The following is a 12,982-nucleotide window of genomic DNA, read 5'->3' on the forward strand; positions in this document are numbered from 1 at the left end:
AGCGACTTTCACGTGTAGTGAAGCAAACGCAGTCAACAGCCTGATGGACTGAGTGCCTCTTCCACACGGGTTCAAATCTAAACCAGACACTGGGTTGACGTGTTGTTTTGTTTTATTATGGTCTCGTCCCCATACCTGCTCTCTCTCCTAAAGTTGGTAGTATTTGTAGGCCTGTGTGGTGTATTCCCTCTCTCCACACATTCACACCGCCTCAGCTGTCATCACTTCATCAGGCTTAGTGTGTTGAGTCTGATAGTCTTCCTGCTGTCCATGTCTGCATGGAGTATGTGGGAGATTGGCTGGAAAGGAGGGTCTCTTCGGGCTCATCTGCCAGAGCTTAGGGACCGATGGCTTGAGTTTTTTCGGTGGTGGCAATATGCACAATTCTGAACTGCAGGCACTGAGTCCAGACACCTGATAGTGGACTCCATTGAAGGTGATTTAGCCCATTCCAACATCTACTGATTACCGGCAGTCAGCTGAGCTACAGGGTATCCCACTAGTTTAGATTAAGGTTAGCTAGCAGAGTAGGACCAGAAGCAGTAACAGCTTGGTTATCTCTACCTTCCCTAATGGTTACAACTGCAAAAAACTTTGTACAAAGATTTAAAAGAATTGGAGTTCAAGGTTAAGCTTCAGAATCCATAAGCACCTATTTACTATGCTGACAGTAGCCTTGTTCTGAAAAGTGTACAAGTTTACAGGCTGAAATCAATTGCCCCTTTACAACAAGTTCCTTACCTCAGTGGCCAGGAGTTTCTGCCAGTCAGGCTTCAGGTAGAAGACAACCCCCCTCCAGGCTCCAGGCAGTGTGGCCCCTCGTATTAACAGGATAAAGAGTATGATGTAAGGGAACGTGGCAGTCACCCACACCACCTGTTAGAGAAAACATTAAGACAGTGTTTGCCATGGGTACTGATTGAGGGAAACTGCTAAGTGGTGATAATGGTAACCATGTCGAATGAACAGTAATATTTAGTCTTATAACACCTTTCATTCAAAGTTGTCAAAGTGCTTTACAAAGACAATTACGTATTACTATACTTTAAATGAAGGAGAAAATATAGCACAGAGTAGTTAGATGACTTGCCCAACATCCTGCAGTGAATCAGTAGCAGAGCTAAGAATTGAACCCAGGAGTCCAGACTCCTACTCCCCTCCTCTTAACAACTAGGTCACATTGCCTTCATTAATGCCACCCAGGTCACCATTTATGGTGTGTTAGCTAGTTTATTCAACACCATAGGTCTGACTGCCCTACTGATAGTTATGCGTTCTCAGAGGCAGTCAGCTCCAGCTTCTGAATCCAGGTTTGCTGTAGCTGTAGTCAGAAGACAGACGAGTTGCTTAATTTTATACCATCTGTGTGCACGACCGCCGCCTTTTTTCATCTGAAAAGGGACTAACCTGGTTTAGCAGTTAGAGCTGGGAATGGGAGTCAGACTCCTACAATCCATTTCCAGCTCTGCTGATCAATAATTGTCCAACCTTGAATAAGTCACTGCAGCCGGAATTTTGAGAAGTGTCCACAAATGTTGGGTGCCTAACCTGGGACCCTTAGGCCCAGATTTTCAGAGCTGCTGAGTACTCACAACTCCAGATGAGGAGATTCGGAAATGCCAAGCTCAGCACCCCTGAAAGTCAGGCACTAACTGTCTCTGAAATCAGGGCATTCAGAAATCCGGGCATGCAGAATTAGCTGACCCTTCTGAAAACCTTGGTCTTAACCTTCCTGCACTGCAGTTTCCCCTTCTGTAAAATGGGAATAACAACACCAGTCTTTGTAAGATCCTCACATAGGAGGTTCTGTGTCAGTGGAAAGATTTATTATTATGGTACTTATTATTTGTAAATGATTGTGTATTAAGCAGCCCTATTTTGGTAACATGGCTTGCTCTGACAGCAGATAGCAAGGCCCATCTGTAGAAAAAGAAACAATGGAACTGAGGCTCAACAGAGCAGTAATCGGAGATCACCCTCCACACCCATTAGATCCCCTGGGTAGGATGATCTTTAAATGCAGAACAGCAACCCAACATGCTGTTAGCATGTGTTATATAGATTACAGTAGACATGTACGTGAATTTGCAGTCCCTGTCCTGAAGACAATTCTAAGCTTACTTTCTCTCATGTTAATAGGCTGCTCCAGACATGTTGCAGAAATTATGCTATACCAAGCAACTTCCTCTTGCTTTTGCATTCACCTTGCCAGATGTTTTGACCCCTTTCCAGATGCTGAAGTACACAATAGTGAATATCAACAATAAGCAGAGTGTCAGTTGCCAGCTAATGCCTCCCAGATCATCCAGCCCTTTGGATCTTTGCACCTGTAGAATGTGGCGGCTAAAACAGGAGAGAAAAGCACATTGTTGCTGTTTGTGTAACAAATACAGAGAGTGCTTAGGCTCTAAATCACGAGAGATAAAAGACACCCCCATCCTACACATCCCCACAACTGCATGCATTTTAATCCCTAGACAGTTTTAAAAAACCCATGCATGTGATTGATAAATACCCCGGTCACCCTCTAAAGAAAAGTCTGCTGCATTTTCTACCCTTCTTTCTGATATTGCTGTCTCCACTTACATGCACTTACGTATAAAATTCTTCCGCAGGGGAGATGGAGTGTGGGGTCCAGGTAATGCTGGCATTGGTGAAGTAGTTGGTGCAGTTGACGGTGTTCCAAGCATTTTTGCAGCTGGTCCATGGAAGCTCTGACGTGAAGGATGAAATGAGGTAGTAGAGGGCCCAAGCCATGATGGTATTGTAGTAAGAGGCTATGTAGAAAGCTATTACGCAGATAGTAAAGCCAATTCCTGGTAAGGCAGAAAACAGTTATGTGAGTGGAAATGTGAGGGCCAGGTCCAGTAAAAGCAGGAGTGGATAATCCACGTGAAATCAGTAGCTGCTGGAGGCATCCAAATAGGTACACATACACCATTGCCTCCCTTTATATTTTTTTAGACTGCTCTGGAAATTTGTGGGGTCTTCAGAAAGTGGGGGTGATTTGCCCAAGCCCCACTTCAGAAAAGCATCCCTGTTCTGAGCAGAACATGTGTAAATGCTAGCCTTATTCAGGCCCCAGTCTCTGGAATGTTGACTGTGATGCATACCTCATCCTCCACACCCCTAACAACAAACCAACCAACCAAAACAGAACAAAATCTAACTCTGGTACTGGGAGCAAGGATAACAAGTCTGTAAAAGGCAACTATAAAAGATCCTCTAGTATCACTGCCAGTAGAGATGGCTGAGAGAAATGGAATGGAGCTGAAGGGTAATTTGTTTAAAAGATCTCTGGGATAAAAATAATGGATTTGCAATATTTTCCCCAACCTGTGTTTCTAATACCATTTCAAATATTAGAACTGGAATAATTTTGAAAGTTCAATTTACTTGCACCCTTATAATGTTCTCTGTATGGTTTTGCATTTTTTTTCTGGCTTGGGACAGTGAAAGTAGAGTGGGTTGTTTCTAGTCAGTTTCACTCCCTGGTCTTCAGATTCTAGTAGGAGGCTGCATCCTTTGGATTGGAAAACAATTAGGGCAATGTTTATGTATATAAAACAACTTGATATTGCTTTTTTAAAAAGCACATGACTTTGAAAAGTAATTAATTCTAGGTTTCATGAAAGCTTTTCTTACATAACCTAAATGTGGGCCCTAAACCACTTGACATTAACCCTTCACGTTATCTCTTATTTTCAGTAATTGTTCCACCCTTAAAGAAAATCTCTGCCAGTTACCCTAAGGGATCATGGTAAGCTTCCTGTTCCCCTTACTACCTTTGAAAATAGGACAAATTTTCCTCCAAATTGAGATACACCCATTCCTGTGGTACTGTCCCAGTGCTAGCTCCATGTAAAAGAGGGGGATGCCTCCAAAGATGGCCATGATGGTGTACGGGATGAGAAACGCTCCTGCAAGGAAGAAAGGACATGACTGTAACTTCTTGTAGTACTTCTGGTGTAACAGTATCAGCACTTCATAAAGAGCAATTCTTCATGCCCCACAGCCAATACACACCACACTGCACTACGACAGTAAAACCTATGTGACCCCATGGTCTCGAGAGGCCAGTCCAGACAAACTTTCTGTAATGTCACAGGACTTGTGGGTTTGTTCCTGAAGGGAATCCTGTGACCCCTTTACTCACATTGGTGAGCAGTTACTCACATGACTAGTCCCATCATCTTCAATAGGATTACTCATGCGAGTGACGGCTCACCACTGTGTGTGGCACCTATCTGTCTCGAAAGACAATGCCATAAGCACCAAAGCAGTTCAGTTACTGTATGTCAGGCTGGAGTATCATTAATGGCTAAAAGTCCAATTCTCAGGTGCCACAGGTAACGCTCACCACTGTGAGGAAGTCATAATCTGGCTCTAAGTTTCCAGTGGAATGAAGTTGTGAACTATTGTAAGATTGTCTCCTAGCAGGCACCGTCAACAGTACTATTCCCAGGCTTCTGTACCCAAACATACAGGGAATTCACAAAGATTTTATTGGCTACCATGGATGCAGCAGCAGAATGGGGCAAAAGATAAAAGAATTTCTTCCTCTGGTACAATGCCTAGGTGCATTAAGGGGATATAGGTCCTTCTTCAGCGCACTCACTGGTTACAATCATTGTTTGCTTGTACTGAGCACCTGTAGCATTGACATTTTCTGGTATATTGGTTAGTCTGAATTTAAATGTTTCTGGGAGACTGTTCCACAGTCCAACTGATCTTAGGGTCAGGATGTTTTGCCTAATCTTAATTCTACATTTTCGTTTTCTTATTTTCATCCCATGCATTCCAGCTATACTGGATCTTATCTTGCATCATTCTAGATAATTCCTCTTCCAGCTTTGTGTTTATAGCCCTCATCTATTAGTTGATGCATATGTCCCAGCAAACCTTATCTGATTCTAGACATATTTTGCTCTTTTAATCTATCTCATAAATACTGCCCTACCAAGTTCACGGCCATGAAAAACACGTCATGGACTGTAAAATCTGGCCTCCCCCCGTGAAATCTGGTCTTCTGTGTGCTTTTATCCTATACCATACAGATTTCATAGGGTAGACCAGTGTTTCTCAAATTGAGGGGCCAGACCCAAAAGGGAGTTGCAGGGGGGTCACAGTATTGCTACCCTTACTTCTATGCTGCCTTCAGATCTGGGCAGCTGGAGAGCGGCAGCTGTTAGCCAGGCACCCAGCTCTGAAGGCGGCACCCTGCCAGCAGCAGCACAGAAGTAAGGGTGGCAATACCATACCATACCACCCTTCTGTGCTGCTGCCTTCAGACCTGGGCGGCCGGAGAGTGGCAGCTGTTGATTGAGGGCCCAGCTCTGCAGGCAACAGCACAGAAGTAAGGGTGGCAATACCCATACCATTCCGTCCTTACTTCTGCACTGCTGCTGGTGGCAGCTCTGCCTTCAGAGCCGGGGTCCTTGCCTGCAGCCACCACGCTCCAGCTGCCCAGCTCTGAAGGCAGCGCCACTGCCAGCAGCAGCACAGAAGTAAGTGTAGCATTACTGCAACACCCTCTACAATAACCTTACAATAACCACACACACACACACACACACACACACACACAATTCCTTCATGGGTCAGGACTTCTAAAATTACGACACCGTGAAATTTCAGATTTTAATAGCTGAAATCACAAAATTTATTATTTTTTAAATCTTCTGACCGAGAAATTGACCAAAATGGACCGTGAATTTGGTAGGGCCCTACTCATAAATCAGTTCCTCTTGCCCCATAATCCCTTGTTGCTTACTTTTGGTCTCATAGGTTTAACTTGAGCCATAGAACTGACCCATTTATACTCAAAGAAGCCAGCTTCTAAGGAATGGCATATAGGGCTGAGCACTGACCTCCTCCATTTTGGTAGCATATATAGGGAAATCGCCATACATTGCCCAGATCCACTGCATAGCCAATGACAGAGAGAAGAAAGTCCATTTTTTTACTCCAGGTCTCTCTTTCCTCCAGCTCCAGCAGCTGTGGTTGAGCCTCCACCCCACAAGTGGTGGAAGTGGTGGTGGTGGTGGTAGTGGTGGCCGCTGGGGCTGTGCACTGGACATCTTCCCCATCTCCTATTCCATTGCAAGGAACTGGGCTCTGAACCACTGAGTAGCCATTGGAGATCTGACCTGCTTCCCCTTTATCTCCCTGGCTGGGGTGGACCTTATTCCCATCCTCCACCAGCTGCAGGGTGGATTTAGGGTTCTTGACCAGGAGTCCATTCTCTTGGCAATCTTCACCTTCCGTACAGTCCAAGAGCTCTTTCTTAGAAGTAAGAGTCTGGGTCTCATTGCTGGATGACTTCTCCATTCTGCTGGTTAAAAGATGGTGCTGCTGTCCATTTGTGAGTGACCTGGACTAGAATCCCCTTGTGTCAAGTGGCTGCTTGAAGCTCTGTCTTCCCACTGCCGCCAGAAACTCTCTTGTCTTTACGTCCACTGGACTGCAGACACAAACAGCTTCAAAGAAGCAGAAAAAGAGTTGAATTCTGTTACAAGGATTGCTGGTGCTGGTGGCTGTACAGGTATAGCTACTACAGGTAGGGTGAGTAAAACACATTATTTTAAAATAAAACCACCCCAAAAGAGATAAGTATCATTTAGGGGATAATCCTGTGATCAGTCAGTGTGTCTCAAACTGAGGAGAACCCCAAAGAAAGTGGGGGCCTAATCCTCCCCCTCCAGCTGCAGAACAGGAGTGGAGCCACCCCATGTAGCCCACAACTTGTGACCCCCCACACTGTGGGAGAGATGAGGAGAGGACTGCAGGCTCTGTGGAGTGACAGTTCCCCTGTCCAGCTTGTTCCCTAACTTGTCCAGCACATGGGCCCTACAGGGTTCACTGCATTCCTGGGGAGGCACAGCCCAGCATGCTCCTGCCGTGTCCTATCACCTCCTTGTGCAGCAGAACCACACCAGTGTCACAATCAGGGCAATGGCGTAGGCAGGTTCTAAGAGTAGGGGGAGCAAAAATTAAAAAGGGACACCCCCCCTTGGCTCCTCCTCTGGCCATGCCCCCTTGGCTCCTCTGGCCACTCTGCGCCCCGCCCTTGGCTGGCTCCTCTGACCACACCACGCCCCCCCCACCCCCATGGCTCCTCCGGCCGTGCCGTGCCGCCCCCGCCCCCCCCATGGCTCCTCCAGCCATGTCGTGCCGCCCCCATGCCCCCCCCATGGCTCCTCCAGCCGTGCCATGCCGCGCCCCCGCACCCTCCCATGGCTCCTCCAGCCGCACCACGCCCGCCTCCCCCATGGCTCCTCCGGCCGTGCCATGCCGCCCCCCCGCCCCCCCCCCCATGGCTCCTCCAGCTGTGCTGTGCTGCCCCCACGGCCCCCCCATGGCTCCTCCGGCCGCGCCGCCCCCCCCCCATGGCTTCTCCAGCCACGCTGCGGGCTGCCATGCTGCGCCCCCCCTTGCTCCTCCGGCCGCCCCCATGGCCTCCCCCATGGCTCCTCCGGCTGTGCTGCCCCCCCTTGCCTGCAGGAGCCCAGTGTCGGCCCGGCAGGCCAAGCTTCAAAGCAGAGCGTGGGCCCCGCCCGCTGGCACCATGGTAACCCCTAACTAAGGCGCCGCTTTTGGAAAATGTGCTGAGGGGAAGTGGCTGCTTCCCCTGCACCCCCCCCAGCTACGCTACTGAATCAGGGCCTCCATCCTGACTTGCACAACTGGGGGCAGAATTTGCTGGCTATTCAGCCTGCATTTTCCTTTTCATAATTGCATCTCATGACTTCTAGCTGTACTGTTTGAGGTGCTCACGTCCCTAAGGAAAAGATAGCAAGTGTTACTTAAACAAATCTTTACATATTTGCAAATTATTTTTCATATTCACATCTCTCCAGAAATCTCACCAGAGATTTCTTGCAAATCAGCCACATTTGGCAGATCCAAGAGGTTTAATGGGAGGTTCAGTTAAGTATCCAAACCGCAAGGTACTTATCTGAATTAAGAACATTCTCAAATCTTTTGAGATTCCATGCAATATTAATAAGCGGGGAAGATGGTCAGGGCTACTTTAATTATTTTTTTTAAACAGCAAAAAAGAAATAGCAAATGGAAGTTATTTAGGTGCTTGACTAACAAGTGAGAGATTCATATGCTTATCTTTAAAAATTAAATAACAGCACTTCTATTTTGGAGACCCATCTTCAGGTTTACCTTGGGTCTGAAAGCTAGACTCGTGGAGAGGAGACCAGTCCGGTAGCAAAGCATTACTGGAAAGGACATCCTACTAGGATCAGTTTTGTGCTTTCCAAGCGTATTTAAAGTCTCTCATAGACAATACAATGCAATGACCTAACATAGCGGAAAACTCTTTGTAAATAGTGTCCTCCCAGGAGCAGTGTTCCTCCCTTTCCCTTGCGTGGGGTGCTCTCTTCTCCCTTTATGCCGTAGTTTGTTTTCATTTCCTGGTAATCTCTGGCTCATTTAGGGCTAGCTTGTCACAGCCCTTACTTGAGTGCTCGAGGCAGTAAGCCCCCCACCCTTTCTCATGTTTCGTGTGCTCTGATTGTGACTCCAGCCATGCGGGGAGAGTAGGGGCTACTCAGATCAGACTCCCCACTGCAAGTAAGGGGGCAGGCAGTAGGAGGAGCCCTGGCTTCACCTCCCTCTCCTCCCACTTGCCCTCCAGAATACCCCAAGGGAAGCAAGGTGCTCATGGAGAAGGGGTAATTACTTCTCCTTCAGAGCAAGGAAGGAGTGGGAGAGGAATTGTGACTTTGTTCTGGAGTCTGCTGCTGGGGTGATGCAACTGTGCCTCCCCCCTTACTCAGGGGAGAGAATAAGGGAGCAACTTAGCTCTTGTACTGTAGGTTTCTTGGGGCATGGACTTTGTCTTCTTTCTGCCTGCAAACTGCTATGCATACCACTGCATGCCATGAAATATATCAAGTTATAATTATTGTGTGGCACTTCTCATTTTCAAAGCACTTTACAACAGCAAATAATGACCATAACACCCCATGAAGAGGAATAAGTATTCCCTCAGTTTTACAGATGAGAACACTAAGGCAGAGAGGTGAAGCTACTAGCTGAATGTTAGAGAGGGAGTCATTGTTAGAGCCAGGATTAAAACCCAGGGGTTCCTGACACCCAGTTTTGTGCCCAGACAGCTAGATCCAAATCTCTTCCTACTCATGGAAGGATGTAAGAGGAAAGAGGAGGTGAGTTGTCAAGTAAGAAGCTGTCAAGATTAGATCCCTGGAGGTATGAATAGAGCCTACTAATTCACAGCTACCTTATCAGTTCTTCATTCATACAGTATACACGCCTCACTCACCCAGATATTCGTCTTAGGCACTGTATAGTTAACACCAAATTCTCATAATAGTATTTAATGATATTTTACTAAGGTAAGTTAATCATCCACAAAGACTGAAACATCTTCAAAGTCCCAGCAAAAAATAATTATACAGCAAAGACGAGTGGTTTCTGTTTTACCTGCAAGACTATAAAAACTGGGCATCTTTGGAGTCCAAACCCTTGCCAGTCTCCCAGAGGAACTCATTCAGTTTAGGAGGACCTTCACGCCATGGATGTTAACATAAAAGACCTAGGTAAGGCCAGAGCCACTCCTCTTCTTTCGCCATCGAGGGTGTGGTACAAATCTGGAGAAGTAACCTGAGCCCTACTGGACTTTACACTTGTGCTAGTAATCTAGAAAGCAATAATGGATGTTTAGCTGACTACACACCTCGTGTGACTGAACTTTCCATGCCTTACACATCAGCATTTAAGGTATCTCTAGTCAACCTCCATCTCCTCTTACTTAAACTATGTTGGGCTCTGTTCCCATTCGAGTCACCATCCTTTATTGCTCATTTATGTCTCCCAATGGCTAATTGGGAGATATACGTTGATATTTTTGTATTCCAGAAGGAATCTCTTACTGCACTGTTCCTCAAACAAGTCCAGTGTTTGGTTGAGATTAGACATGATCTGTGCCCTTGGACAACTGCACTCTAATTGTGTGCAGCTCCAAAGCCACAGTGGCTAATGTATCAAACCTGGATATTTCTCTGCCATCATTAACTAAAATCACTTTTGACAGGGTGCAGAATCCCTAAGCTAGCACTGATGGACAGAAAGCCACTCCCAGCTAAATTCTCCTGCTAACATCTCAGCAGAGGCAGGGCATTGGATTGAGGGCTCAATAAAGAGCTCAAGACAAGATTTGCAAAGGTGTTTAGGTGCCTAAAGATGCAGAAAGGCACCTAGTGGGATTTTTGAAAGCACCTGAACAGGCTTATTTTGCATTGAAATCAATGGGAGCTGGGCACCTAATTCTGAAATCCCACTAGGTACCTTATGCATCTTCAGGCGTAAATACCTTTGAAAATCTGGCCTTCAGTGTTTAAAGGGGGGGTGCACAGACGTTAGCAGGTAACACACTAAATCTGGAACCTCAAGGAATGCAGCTCTCCATACCACACTGCAAAGACTGAGTTGGCTGGAGCCTGAGCAGCGTATTTACATTTTCTTGTAAGCTTGTTCAACGGGACAATAAAGACATATTATATTTATGAAAATCACAGTGGGCAGCCATCCCTTACAATGGAAATATACAGTTCAAACACAATATAAATATCCTGGAAATGCCACCAGCCCTGCCCACCACTTCCCCAAAAGCCGAGGGGGCGGAGGGGGGAGGGGGCAGGTGGAAGCTCCATGTGGAAGGCTCTGTTCTCGGACAGCATTAAAGAGCCCTCCCAGTTTACACAAGCTTTCCATATATAACAGAAAATAAGATATAGGCGCCTGCTGGCAGCAGGGTATATGGTTAACTCAAGCAATGATGTTCTCTAGTATTGCAGTTCCTCTGCTCCTAGACAGAGACCTAGCCTGAATTCCCTGCAAGTGGTATCCTATACAAGATGTGTCGATGATTTCACGGAGATCATCCTGCACCTGCTGGAAAGCAATTAAAAGGAAGTGGTTTTATGGCAAGACATGGGGAAATGCAACATCCAGAGAGAAACACTGAGTTAAACAAATGTATTACACATGCTTAAGGCTACGATTTGGTCACAGAGGTCATGGAAGTCACGGAATCCGTGACTCCCAGAGACCTCTGTAACATTTTCGCTTTAGTCCCAGAATGGCAGGGCTGGAGCTGTCAGCCGACAGGGACTCCCCTGCAGCCATGGGTGACGGGGGATCCCTGCGGCCCCAAGCCCACAGCTCCCAGCTGCTACCAGCAGCAGGGGGGACTCCACACTCTCCGCCACCGTGGGTGGGGGGACCCTGGAGCCCCAGCAGCAGTGGGTGCTGGACCCTCTTCCTTCCCCATTTTGTCATAATTATTTTTAATAAAAGTCAGGGACAGGTCATGAGCTTCCATGAATTTTGGTTATTGACGATGCTTGTCCATGACTTTTACTAAAACTAACCGTAACAAAATCTTAGCCTTACACATGCTGCATCCTCTTATCGTTTTTACTGCCTCTTTCCAATCACTGTCACTGGATTCTGTGTCTCCATCCCTCTGCTATTATTCCAAGGCAGGGAACTTGGACCCTTTAGGGTATGTCTACATTGCAGTAAACACCCATGGCTGGCCCCTGTCAGTTGACTTGGGTTTACCGGGCTCAGGCTACAGGGCTGTTTAACTGAGGTGTAGTTGTTCGAGCTCAGGCTGGAGCCTGGACTGTGGGACCCTGCCCTCGCATGGGGTCCCAGAGCCTGGGCTCCAGTCCGAGCCTGAACATCTACACAGCAATTAAACATCCCTGTGGCCCGAGCCCGAGTCAGCTGATATGGGCCAGCCCCAAGTGTTTAATTGCAGGGTAGACATAGCCTTAAAGAATCAGCGTACAAAATGGAATTTTAAGAAATAAGAAACTATTTAAATTGCTCATAACTAAGTGGCCCCTCCATCTCTCCCCATTCTCTTCGATTTCTTCTAAAAATCCCAAGAAGGGTACTAAATGAATCGGGTTTAATCCCAGGATCTGGGTACTCAAGATTGTGGGGATGAGCCAGGCGCTTACTTATGGCTAAGTAAGGACATTTCACAAAGAGTGCATCCAGGTGCATTCTTACAGGATGCTTTCATCTGTCAATCTGTGTCTATGAAATGGACACATTCTTCTTTACTGAGAAAAGATAGCCAAAGGGTTCATTACCTAGGTCTGTGGCAAGTAAGATTTCTGTCTGTCTAGAACAAAACTCCTTCTGGGGTCCTGCCACCCACGTTCAAATAGAAAGGAAGGACATAACAGTTGAATTGGAATATTTTGGTAAGATTTTCAGTAGAATTAATTTCAAGCCCATAAAATGGGTTGTGACCTCCCCAGGACCTCAACATGAACTGGATCTCCTTTTTAAAAAAGCAGTTACAGCAGTTTGTTGCGGGAAATGTCTCTTGAGCAACAGACTTACAGCTGTGTAGTGATAAGCACAGATGTATTTCAGAGTAGCAGCCGTGTTAGTCTGTATCCGCCAAAAGAACAGGAGTCCTTGTGGCACCTTAGAGACTAACAAATTTATTAGAGCATAAGCTTTCGTGGGCTACAGCCCACTTCTTCGGATGTGTAATTCTGGAGCCTCAGTGAGCTAAATTTAGCATATAATTTCACGCAGTCCTAGGATTTTAACACCCAGAAAGTGCCATTGGACAGCAGACAACGTCTTGTTTCTTTACTGGCTACAATTTAAGAGAAAAGACAGCACACATGCAAAGGGATTATATTTATATGAATGGTATAAATATTTAATACGAGTAGAAGTGAAGTTCTTGGAGGTGGACAACATATTGTGGGATGTGGAGGGGCACTCGGGATAGGTATCCTGATCCTGGGTAGAGTTATGCCAATCCTGGAGGATCCCTCTTGTATTCTGTCTCTCTCTGTCACTGTAGTATCTAGTACTATTTGGCTCTTTTAGTGAATAGTGTCAAGGATAACAGTTTATTATCTATTTTTGTTCTGAGCTGTTGCAAAGGTCACTCTTACGTAAACCCATA

General features: G+C 46.3%; 1 protein-coding gene across 5 annotated transcripts in view; it reads right to left on the minus strand.

The window, feature by feature from the left end:
• SLC6A4 (solute carrier family 6 member 4) overlaps positions 1–12,982 on the minus strand; it is a 41,103-nt gene that overhangs the window by 20,653 nt on the left and 7,468 nt on the right. For 4 of the 5 annotated variants that reach the window (XM_065572873.1, XM_065572871.1, XM_065572874.1 and 1 more), the window contains exons 2-6: positions 5,871–6,479; positions 3,786–3,920; positions 2,597–2,816; positions 2,205–2,343; positions 742–876 (exon numbers count right to left, since the gene is read on the minus strand). In XM_065572873.1, coding sequence (XP_065428945.1) covers positions 742–876; positions 2,205–2,343; positions 2,597–2,816; positions 3,786–3,920; positions 5,871–6,330 — 1,089 coding nt within the window. In that variant the 5' untranslated portion in view covers positions 6,331–6,479. Of the gene's footprint in view, positions 1–741; positions 877–2,204; positions 2,344–2,596; positions 2,817–3,785; positions 3,921–5,870; positions 6,480–9,459; positions 11,605–12,982 lie in introns of those variants that run through there. The other variant, XM_065572872.1, reaches the window with a different exon arrangement.

This window comes from Chrysemys picta, chromosome 19 (assembly GCF_011386835.1).
Source record: "Chrysemys picta bellii isolate R12L10 chromosome 19, ASM1138683v2, whole genome shotgun sequence".
NCBI lineage: Eukaryota > Metazoa > Chordata > Testudines > Emydidae > Chrysemys > Chrysemys picta.